The following is a 12,351-nucleotide window of genomic DNA, read 5'->3' on the forward strand; positions in this document are numbered from 1 at the left end:
AATCAGCATTTTCAGTTGGCATAACTAATGTCAGCAAAGGCCTATAGGAAATTATATCAATCTGACCTTGGCATGTGAATGCAGATAGACCCTGAGTGCACAGAATTCACAGAAAGCAGCCCTAAAAGATGGTTTCAAATAGCCCTGATTAAATCATGATTAGCTAAAAGGTGTTAATGTCTGATTAAGAGGGTGCTTAGGATTATTATGGGTCCAGGTGCACAGATAACTAAAGTTAATCAGAAACTATTGTCAGAGACATACTGGAAATCACATATGACTTCAGCCTATTATTCTTCTGTCTAGCACAAGTTTACTAAGGAGAGGGAGATTTAACTTCTATTGAAGCTCAATAGTTTTCTATATTCAGAATAAGATTCCAAGCTATAAAAGCCTCTTTGCAATACAGATCTATCTCTTTCTCTGTCTATCTCTCTGTCTATTTCTCTGTCATGATCACACTTGGCTCACTTGTTTTATCTTGCAGTCGAGTATAGACACTAATATGCATGCTCCAGATTGGCATCACAGTCATTTCTTATCTTTCTATCTTTTTATCTTTCTCACCTCTTCCTTTTAGGACCCCTGAGGAAGGCGTGTTCACCGATACATGGACCATGTAGGGTCCGGTTTGAATTTTATCACTGTATTTTTTTAAACTGAATTTTCATGTTTTTATATGTCAGTGTATAATAAATTATCTCTAGAACATCTGTATCCACAGTTTTTTGTTTTTGTTTTCATTGACGGATAAAAGGTTTTAATCATAATATAACGCTGTACAATATTTCTCTCTCACATGGATTACTTTGTATATTCCAAATAATCACAGTTTGTATATATAATTAGTTGTTTTCCAATTTGTATTAATTGCTGAATTGTTATAGGACAATATTCAGCCGGGGACAGTGAGCATTGTCTAAAATAATAATAATAATAACTTTATTTTTGTATACCGCAATACCACAAAACAGTTCAGAGCGGTTTACAGGCTTAAATATTTACAGGTTTAAAATCTATTTCTATGAGGCTGATTCCCTCTTCACATCTAAGAACGTACAGTCTAGGCATAAACTAAAAGTCAAAAATAACAGAGCAGAAAATGCCAATATTTTTTCTCAGGAATGTCTGCTTGATAGTTGCTCCTTCCGCCACTCCTGGACATTCATATACACCTTCATTTTGTACCTTCTGTGTGAATCTTTTTATATTTATCTAATGTGATTTGCATTTAGGATTTGCCCACATTTTGACCAGTATGAAGCCTCTTGTACAGATTTAAATGCGATTGCTGAATAAAGCTTTTATCACATTCAGAACAGTATGAATCTGTGCTCTTTTAAATTTGATTGCCATTTAAAGTTTTTACCACATTCTGAACTAGTATATGGTTTCTCTCCAGTATGACTCCTCTCGTGAATATTTAAATGTGATTGCTAATTAAAGCTTTTACCACATTCTGGACAGATAGATGGGTTTTCTCCACTATGAATCCTTTCAAGTTAATTAAAATCTTATTGCTGACTAAAGCTTTTACCACATTCTAGACATATATAGGGTCTCTCTCCAGTATGAATCCTCTTGTGCCTTTTTAAATCTGAAGAATTACTATATCTTTTACCACATTCTGGACTTGGCCTCTCACTCTCATGGATCTTCTGAGGACAGTTTAAACCTGGATGAGATTTGAGGTATATGACAGTAGGCCTGAAGGTGTGAGAAAAGTATGAGAATAAATTTAGTGGCCAGCGTGCAGAGATCTGCCCTAAATCACTGCCTATTTTTGTAAGCTCCACTCATGAATACACAGGCACATGCTGGCCCCAGAACTGATTACATCCCATGGAGCATCATAGACAATCTCCATTAAAGCCCAACTTCAGAACTGCTCGTGGGAGATGTCAGAACCATGTTGGTAGAATGTGTGGGGAAGGTAGCCACTGATATATTTACTGACGTGGTATCTCAAATTATATCTATGATATTTTAAAAAAAATTTACACTGAAAGTAAAAAATACCAAAGATATATAAGAGAGCAAGAAATGCCAATATTTTCTCTCAGGATTGTCCCTTCTTCCACTCCTGGATATTCGTATACACCTTTCTATACCTCCTCTTTGAGTCCTCTTATGCCTCATGTGACTTTCATTTAAGTTTTTACCACATTCTGACCAGTATATGATTTTACTCCAATATGAGTCCTCTTGTGCATTTTTAAATTATAGTGCTGAGTAAAGCTTTTGCTACATTCTGAACAGGTATATGGTTTCTCTCCAGTATGAATCCCCCTGTGCGTTATTAAATGTGATTGCTGATTAAATCTTTTACCACATTCTGAACAGGTATATGGTTTCTCTCCAGTATGCATCCTTTCGTGCATTTTTAAAGCCGATTGCTGAGTAAAGCTTTTCCCACATTCTGAACAGATATATGGTTTCTCTCCAGTATGAATCCTCTCGTGCATTTTTAAAACTGATTGCCGAGTAAAGCTTTTTCCACATTCTGAACAGGTATATGGTTTCTCTCCATTATGAATCCTCTCGTGCATTTTTAAAGCTGATTGCCGAGTAAAGCTTTTTCCACATTCTGAACAGGTATATGGTTTCTCTCCAGTATGCATCCTCTTGTGCATTTTTAAACTTGAATGCCGAGTAAAGCTTTTCCCACATTCTGAACAGGTATATGGTTTCTCTCCAGTATGCATCCTCTCATGTATTTTTAAAATTGACTGAACACTAAAGCTTTCCCCACATTCTGAACAGGTAAATGGTTTCTCTTCAGAGTGAATCCTCATGTGCATTATTAAATGTGTTTGCTGAGTAAAGCTTTTCCCACATTCTGAACAGGTATATGGTTTCCCGCCAGTATGCATCCTCTCGTGCATTTTTAAAGTTGATTGCTGAGTAAAGATTTTCCTACATTCTGAGCAGATATATAGTTTCTCTCCAGTATGAATCCTCTCGTGCATTTTTAAAGCTGAATGACTGTATCTTTTACCACATTCTGAACAGATATATGCTTTATCTCCAGTATGAATCCTTTCATGCATTTTTAAAGCTGAAAGATGACTGTATCTTTTCCCACATTCTGAACAGACATATGGTTTCTGTCCAGTATGAATCCTCCTGTGCGTTATTAAATGTGATTGCCGATTAAATCTTTTCCCACATTCTGAACAGGTATATGGTTTCTCGCCAATATGCATCCTCTCGTGCATTTTTAAAGTTGACTGCAGAGTAAACCTTTTCCCACATTCTGAACAGGTATATGGTTTCTCTCCAGTATGAATCCTCCTGTGTGTTATTAATTGTGATTTCCGATTAAATCTTTTACCACATTCTGAACAGGTATATGGTTTCTCTCCAGTATGCATCCTCTCGTGCATTTTTAAAGCTGAAAGATGACTGTATCTTTTACCACATTCTGAACAGGCATATGGTTTCTGTCCAGTATGAATTCTCTTGTGCGTTATTAAATGTGATTGCTGATTAAATCTTTTACCACATTCTGAACAGGTATATGGTTTCTCTCCAGTATGCATCATTTCATGCTTTTTTAAAGCTGATTGCTGAGTAAAGCTTTTCCCACATTCTGAACAGGTATATGGTTTCTCTCCAGTATGAATCCTCCTGTGCGTTATTAAATGTGATTGCTGAGTAAAGTTTTTCCCACATTCTGAACAGGTATATGGTTTCTCTCCAGTATGAATCCTCTCGTGCATTTTTAAAGTTGATTGCCGAGTAAAGTTTTTCCCACATTCTGAACAGGTATACAGTCTCTTTCTGGTATGAATCCTCTCAAGTCTTCTTAAATTTGATTGGTGATTAAAACTTTTGCCACATTTTGGACTTGTGAATGGCCTCTCACTCTCATGGATCCTCTGGTGACAGTTTAAACCTGTTTGATGACAAGAAAAGTTTTGTATCATAATATAAAGATGTAGAATGTTTATCTCTCATTTGGATTATTTTGTGCATTCTTAGATACGATATAAAATCTTTAATAAAGCTTTTCTTAAGTAATTCATTGTATTCCTGCTTGTATTAACCCTTTAATTGGCAGATGGTGAAAAGTTGTTTTTACATGACTTGATGTTGAACAAGAGCTAAGTAATTTGATTTAGGGTTTTTTTTTCAAAACATAACTTTACCAATCTCCTAAGGGGACTCGGGACAGAATATATTTATTCAGATCCTCAAACATTTTCCCTCACAATCTATCTAATGTACCTGGGAATTATAGCATAAAACAAAACAAGGGTGTCAGTAGAGGTGATGTGTTGAGAGAGCTTTCAGGAATCTTCAGTTTTTTGGTTTTTCTTTATAACACACTTTACTCCCTTAAATGAAAACAAACAGATTAATGCCTGTTGATTAAAACAGGCTACACAACAAAAGAAAAAAAGAAGACCCAAAAATCCACAGAAGAATCAATCCAACAACAACAACAACAAAAAAAAAAACAACCTGTGGATGTTGATTTTTTTTTGTGCCATTTGTGTTTTGCATATAGACAAGTACACTGTTTTAGGTCCATTTCTCTATTTGTGCATTTGACATCAATTGGACCCCTAAGAAAGGCGTGTAGGGTCCGGTTGGACTTTTTCATATGTATTTTTATTTTCAGAATATCAGCATTCACAGGTCTTTTTGTTGTTGCATTAAAATAGGCTGGCAAAGATAACCTTTGATAAGAAACTAATAGCATATTATGGGTCAACAGTGTAGTAGTTCACTGCTCTCTATTAAAATATTCAGGGAAGCGCTACCACACAGAATTCAGATGTAGTTGAATGCAATTGTCCCTGCCAGGCAATCAGCTAGGGCAATGATTGGCAAACCGCGGCTCTTTAGCCACTTGAGTGCGGCTCTGCTAGCTAGAGCAGGGGTGCCCAACCTGCTTCCCTTCCCTGTAAAGAGGACACTGAAGCGCCGGGCCAACCAACCTCTGGAACTTCCTCTCCAACGTTAGAATTGACATCAGGTGGGGAAGGTTGGTCGGCCTGGTGCTTCAGCGTCCTCTTTACGGGGAAGGGAAGCAAGGAGAGCGGCGGTGGCGGCTTGTTCCCCGATGGCGGTGGCTTGGGGGAGGGCAGGGAGAAAGAAAGAAAGGGGGGCAGGGAGACAGAAAGAAAGAAGGGTGACGGGAGACAGACAGAAATGGAGCACGGAGAAAGACAGACATACAGAAAGAAAGGGGACATAGAGAAAGAAAGAAAAAGTTGGGGGAGGGAATGAGGTCTGGAGGACAGGAAGCATACAGGAGGCTGAAAGAAGGGAAGAAATATTGGATGCACAGTCAGAAGAAAAAAGTGCATCCAGAGACTCATGAAATCACCAGACAACAAAGGTAGGAAAAATGATTTTATTTTCAATTTAGTGATCAAAATGTGTCCGTTTTGAGAATTTATATCTGCTGTCTATATTTTGCATAATGGCCCCCTTTTACTAAACCACGATAGTGGTTTTTAACGCAGGGAGCCTATGAGCATCGAGAGCAACGTGGGGCAATCAGCGCAGCTCCCTGCGCTAAAAACCGCTATCATGATTTAGTAAAAAGGGAGGGGGGTATATTTGTCTATTTTTGTATAGTTGTTCCTGAGGTGACATTGCATAAAGTCATCTGCCTTGACCTCTTTGAAAACCCGTGGAATATAAATGATAATTAATATTTTCTGTGCGTACAGTGTGTTTTGTGTTTTTTTAAATGTTATTGCTGGTAGATCATTTTGACTTGGTCATTTTAAAAGTAGCTCGCAAGTCCAAAGAGTGTGGGCACCCTTGAGATGGAGAATGACACGTCACCGATCAAACATCTCCCTTCTTCCCCCTTACATTACCATGGCAATTTTCTAGTTTTTTTTTTCCATATGCTAGCTGCTCGAGCCAGCTTTCATCAAGTCGTATGTGGCTGCCGAAACTTCTCCTGTGACGTAACCGGAAACAGGAAGTTGCATCAGAGGAGAAGTTTTGGCAGCCACACATGCATGACTTGATGAAAGTCGGTTCGGGCAGCGGGAACACACAAAAAAAAAGAAAATCGCCATAAAAGTAAGGGGAGGGGAGGGAGGGTTGCTGCTGAAAGACATCTAGTAATCCTTGCAGCCTTGACTGTGCAGGGAATTATTTTTGTAAAATCATGTTTTGTTACTGGCATTATTTAGACTTTAATTTCTATGAATGAATAGAATGAAAATGATATAAAATTGCTCGCTTGTTTTTATATGTGTGCGCTGAAGGAAAGTGGAGAGAGAGTGGGCTGAGGATGCTGAAGGGAAATGGGGAAGAGAGAGTGGGGAGAAGACGCTGATTTATAAATTGACAATTGTACAGAATATTGTTTCTTTTTATACTTTAATAAGTTCAGTATAAAACTATTTCAGGCTTGTGTGGATGGGATCAGATGGTTTGTGGGAACGGGGACAGAGCTCACGAGGATGGGGACAAAGTTTTCCCCCGTGTCATTCTCTAGGCTCTGCCACAAATCGATTTTGACTATGTGCGGGTGAGCGGAGTGTCATTAAATATGTTTTTTGTCATATTTATATTTTAATGTAAAAAATATTTTTGGGCAATAAATAAAATTACTATTATTATGATATCTGGTTTTATTGAATGTTAGTAGCTAGTTTAAAACGACTCCTAAAAACATGGTTCTTGAAAAGAAATTTGGCTCTCAAAAGAAATCTTAATCGTTGTACTGCTGACCTTTGGCTCTTTTGACTAATGAGTTTGCCTACCACTGAGTTAGGGTGTTCATTTTTATGTGCGTCAGGAAAGGAGGCTATGAATGTCGCCACTGTACATCCGCTTCATTTCAGGGTCTGACCTGACTCCACCACTGCCTGGATCATGCTGGGATGGTCAGCGCTGCTACTGCTGTTTGTATGATGGACCATTTCCTAGTGATTGCTGCTCTGCTCCTCTTTTTGGACTTTCCCGAGTGACCCAAACATGTCATCTCTACTCGCCAAAGAGTGATTCTAAAACTGAATCGGGTCTTGCTCCTTGGGGTGAACTCTCGGGAGGGATTGGGACTTTGCCTTTGCTTTCTTTAAATTCCCTGGCTTGCTGGCTGCCTAGTTTGCGAGCGTTTGTGGTCTTTGCTTTCCAGCTACTTTTCTGGGGCAATTTCATTTTTTTTTTAGTCTCACTGCCAGTTGCCTTGCTAAGAAGGGTATCACTAATATCGTTGTGTACGTTGCTATCTTGTCTTTGCTGGGGGTGGCCACCGTGTGTCCTGCTTATGCCACCCCCACCTTCTAGTTTAAACGCCTAGAAACCCATGGCGTGAATTTCTCAGCAAGGATCCTTTTACCTGTCATTACAATATACTCTCTTGTTTTTCCATGTATTTCCTCATCCTCCTCTGTACCTAAAGCCTTCGTGATGACACCAGGCTCTGAGCCACCTATTGAAGATCTCACTATTTCCTACTCTTCCCTCTTCTTTTCCATATGTAGGCAGTACTTCCGAAAAAGCTACAGTCTTTACAAAAAGGTTTCAACCCCTCTCCTGGCTCCCAAAAAGCTTTCTGCACCACAAGTGGGGTATTGCTGGTGCGTCATTGAACCCAAATGGATAACAACATCAGCTTTAGAATTCCTAGATTCTTTCCTAATTAGAGATAATATTTGTTTGGGATTCTTGGAAGCCGAGGATCCTGGGAGACACTTCACTATTTTAGGCTCCTTGACTTGTGTTCCAAGGTGATGGATATCTCCTAACAGCAACAATTTTCTGGAATCGAGCTTTCTAGTGCTTTTCTTCTGGAGTTACCTTCACTGGTTCTGGTTCCATCTCAATTCTTGACTATTGGGCTGTCTATATATTATTCTCCCAATTACACTGGCTGCCTATCGCTTAGAGAAGACATTTCAAGATCCTGATTCTGACCTTCAGAGCACTTAGAGAGGGGACCCCGGACTATCTGGCAAAGGAAAGTATACCCTATGTGCTGGGGCGAACACTTTGCTCCTTTGATGACCATCGGCTGGCCAGACCATCTCTCTCCTGGGTTCACTGGGACTCTAGAAGAAACGATGCTTTTTTATTTCATGCCCCCATTTTGGGGAAATGCTTTGCCCCTAGATCAGTTCAAAGTTAACCTTAAGACTCATTTGTTTTGAAAGCTTTTCTTAAAATTTTTAAGGACGGCTGGAGCAGGGCAGAAATCACTAGGTCCTATGTCCCATCTTTTTCCCCAGTATATCTGAACCTCTTCTGTTATGTAATTTATGGAGTTATTTCTAACTTTCTGGATTTTTTATTAATTATTTTGCAAATCCTCTAACTTGGCAGGTCCAAAATTGTGTAATTCATCAAGTATAATGAATCAACAAACCTTTTCAGCGTGGTCTAAGCCATGGGCAGCCTCTCCTCCTGCTTAAAACATGCTTTTCTCAGCTTCAGTATCTGGCCATGGTTATTTTTAGGATCTTCATTAAGAAATGCTCCCAATTAGGAGATTTCGTGCACTCAGTAGTTTTCCTAGTGTGTTCTCTGGTGTGGAATTAAAAGAGACGGCAATGACATGGAAAAGCCCAGGACATATCCCACGTCATTAAACTAAAGCAAGCAGAAAAGACATTTGGTGTCTTTGGTTCGCCAGTAATAGTGTCTCCTCTTTGCAAATGCTACACACGTGTGACCCACTGGAGCACCATCAGAAACAAGGCCCCTTTTTTCATAAGAGTGTGCCACATTTCCAAATAGTTCACACTCTTGCTGATATTGCTCCTGAAACAAAAATCCAGAGAAACTAAAACAAAACAACATTTTTGGGCTGCCCATCCCTTGGAACTAATGCTGTGATACATTCACCTTTCGTTTGGAGCTTTTTCTACATTGACAACACAAAAAGGGTCTCACCCTGGGGCGGATTCTCTTGAGCAATAATAAATGATATATCTTACCAAGGCTTTCTCCAGTGGTGTCAAGTAGAATGGATTTCTTTCCTTTCCTCTCTCCCTGGTGGAGTTGAAAAGCCATTTGGTCGCTGTTTTTATTTCGTAAGGATCTCTCTTCTCTCGGGTGTCTCTGGTGCTCAGGGATGTTTGTGAGTTCCCCGTCACTTTTCTCACCCTCAGCGACTGCATCCAGGGGATCTCTTGCAGGGTCTCTCAGCTTCTTCTCCAATTCCTGTTGAGAATTCCTTGTGTTTTGATTCTCATTCCTCTGAGAAATATTCTCACTGACATTTCCTGGTTGGCTTGGGATGGGTTCAATTTCCAGAAACCATTTTTCTTGATTCTCCTCCCTCTTCGCCTCAGTATCTGCTGAATAGAAACAAAAGATGGTAATCGTGTGTTAGTAACTATGGAGCGCTATTAACGATCATGAAACACAATTTTCTGGGCTCACACGACTACATGGGATTTCTCATGTTAAGGAAATTCTGCAATAAGTCTTTAAACCTTTCTCTTCTTTTTAAAATTAGGTTATGAAACTAATTTTCCAATTAGTAATAAACCTAAAGTGAAAAATAACAATTAAAGAAAGGTATAAAGGAGCAAATACAGCCCACGAAGATATCAAAACAGGAACTCGCCCACCCACAACTACAGCCAAAGTCTTGTTCCCACCTACAACCACCTCTGATCGCATGTTCCTTTTCTCAAGGAAAATTCTAGAGCTGCCTAGGATCCAAAAATATATAAACTTTTTGGTTTTAAAGCAAGTCTAATAGTTACAAGAGAACTCCAAAAAGAAGATGCTCCCAAAGAAAAAGCAAGAAAAGATTTAAACCAAAGCATGTAATTGCCAGTCTGGGGGCTTTTAATTTACTAATATTTATTTATTAAGTATACTTGATATTAATACAAAAACTAAACAACAATGAAACAGGAACCAGTAAGGTTGATCCCACAGTGACGTATAAAACTCTACCATAACATTAGAGCTCCCAAAATGCTAAAGAATAAAAATGAGTTCAATCTATCGTAGATGACTTTCTAACCGTAAATGCTGGGGCAGAGAATTCTACATGGCTGGTGCCCTATAAAGGAACGTTGATCCTCTAGTCTAGTAGGATCCAATTTGGCTCGTGACAGAGACAGGATAAGACGGTTCTGGTTCTGGGATCTTAAAGTGTGTGTGGGACGATAAGGGATCAAAAAGTTGCCCAAGAAACCTCAGTAAAAGGCTGTGTGTGTCAAAACCAACATCTTCAATTTGGCTCGATAAAAATATGGTAGCCAACGGGCTTCCTTCTGGAGTGGAGAAAAAGGCAAAATCTCCCATAAAAGTCTTAATAGCTGTATTTTCAATGTTTTGGAGCTGAACAAAGAAGGAACTTCAATAATCAAGTCAACTCAAGGCAAGACCATGAATCATCTTGTAAAATAAAAACTTGACATAGGCCATAATTCCCAAAAATAAGAACATAAAAATACCCTTACTGGGTCAGACCAATGGTCCATCAAGGCCAGTAGCCCATTCTCACGGAGGCCAATCCAGGTCACTAGCACCTGGCCCAAACCCAAAGAGTAGCAACATTCCATGCCACTGTCTTCATAACAGGCTATGGACTTTTCCTCCAGGAATTTGTCCAAACCTTTCTTAAAACCAGCTACGCTATCTGAACTACTGATTAATCCTGGCGGAATTCTGAGCAAAAAATTTGCAAATTCTGAAAGTTTGACAGCATTTAAACAATATTGTTAAAGCACCTTATTGCGATCCTTTGTGCAGCGATGGAAAGGCGACGACTGATCTCTACAACATACACCAAGAGAAGAACCCTGACACAAGCAAACCTACACGCAGATCTCAAAATGAGAACCCCAATCTCGCAAATCCTATCGTTACTATATATCAACTGCATTGCAGTAACCCACTACCTCACACAACAACACACCCCACACAACAACAAACGAACACACATAGGGACACCACCAGAAGATCATACTCATTTTTTTGAACAAACGCAATAAGAACAATAAACAAAGGAAAAAACCTCCTCGCAAAGCAAACATCACATCAAAACTGCCACCTCAATCCCAGGCATGTATGTTAACGCAAGGTCAGTAACAAATAAACTGCTCCTCTTAAATGAACTAATCACAACCAATAACATAGAAACGTGGCTTGAAGAACAAAATAGCCCAGAACTTCCGCACCTGTGCCTGCAAGGATACAACATACTCCAGATCCCTAGGAGGAGGACTAGCAATAACCTACAGAGACCATCACAGAATTGGACTCAGCCATCCACCCACATCGGGAATACATAACCTGCAAACTAGAGGATAAACCCAACTCCACGCTATACAACCTAGGAATTCTTCTGATCTACAGGCCCCCAAACCCCACTCAAACACAGTCTCCAAACTGTTAGAAATAATAGCAAACCTGGCATGCCAACACACCAACCTGCTCATCGTAGGAGATGCCAACCTACCACTCGAACTGACCAACAATAACGATGTCTCTAAACTCAGGTCCCGACTTGAAGACTTTCAAATCACTATCGTGTCCTCAGGTCCAATTCACGAAAAAGGACACACGACCTACTTGCTACTACCCCCGCCAACCTCACCACAAATGTCAAATGGTCCCCTATCCCCTAATCCAGTGGTAGGCAATTCCAGTCCTCGAGAGCCGGAGCCAGGTCAGGTTTTTAGGATATCCACAATAAATATGCATGAGATAAATTTGCATCTCAAGGAGGCAGTGCTTCAAATCCATCTCTACATATTCATTGTGGAAATCCTGAAAACCTGACCTGGCTCCAGCTCTTGAGGACCGGAATTGCGTACCCCTGCCCTAGTCTGACCACCACCTTCTCAAATTCAACCTGAACCTCACAGTAGAAAACCACGTAAATAAAATAGCAAAAGAAGTAAAAACTGATACAAAAAAACTCAATACAGATCTCTTCTGGAGACAAGTAACGACATCTCTGATCTTCTCCTCAAACAGCGCTACAGCAATGCTAGCAAACTGGAACAAGTCCATAATCGATACCTTGGATGTTCTCTCCCCCTACGCCCCCACCAAATACTACAAAGCCGGACCTCCCCCTGGTACACAGAATCACTAAGAGCAGGAAAAAAACTATGCAGACGACTAGAAAGGAGAAGGCGAAAGAAGAGAGCACTAAACCAAAGAGGGTTATGGAGAGCAGCAATCAACAAATATAAGTTCAACATATCAGAAGCCAGGAAATGCTATTATGCCAACATAATAGGAACCGGAACCACCACCAACAAAAAACTATTTCTCCCCCCCCAAACAAAACACTACAGATCACCTCTACACACCCACAGCCCAAGAGCTAGCAGATTACTTCCTGAACAAGATCAAAACTGTAGCCAGCAAGTCACCAGCACAAACACATCCCAGAATGAC

General features: G+C 39.9%; 1 protein-coding gene and 1 pseudogene across 1 annotated transcript; both read right to left on the minus strand.

Moving 5' to 3' along the window:
• The window catches only part of LOC117355286, a 194,238-nt pseudogene extending 184,971 nt beyond the window's left edge, over window positions 1-9,267 (minus strand).
• Window positions 914-4,340, minus strand: LOC117355263 (zinc finger protein 420-like). Its single transcript, XM_033933563.1, has 2 exons — window positions 4,231-4,340; window positions 914-3,898 (listed from the first exon to the last, which is right to left on the minus strand). The coding sequence occupies exon 2, from the start codon at window positions 3,720-3,722 to the stop codon at window positions 2,151-2,153; it is 1,572 nt and encodes a 523-aa protein (XP_033789454.1). The 5' UTR covers window positions 3,723-3,898; window positions 4,231-4,340; the 3' UTR covers window positions 914-2,150.
• Window positions 9,268-12,351: the final 3,084 nt, after the last annotated feature.

Source organism: Geotrypetes seraphini, chromosome 2 (genome assembly GCF_902459505.1).
Source record: "Geotrypetes seraphini chromosome 2, aGeoSer1.1, whole genome shotgun sequence".
Classification (NCBI taxonomy): Eukaryota; Metazoa; Chordata; class Amphibia; order Gymnophiona; family Dermophiidae; genus Geotrypetes; species Geotrypetes seraphini.

Excerpts from the sequence above, each read along its gene's own strand:
- LOC117355263 (XM_033933563.1), bottom strand. The coding sequence starts at position 3,722 with ATGCACGAGAGGATTCATACTGGAGAGAAACCATATACCTGTTCAGAA.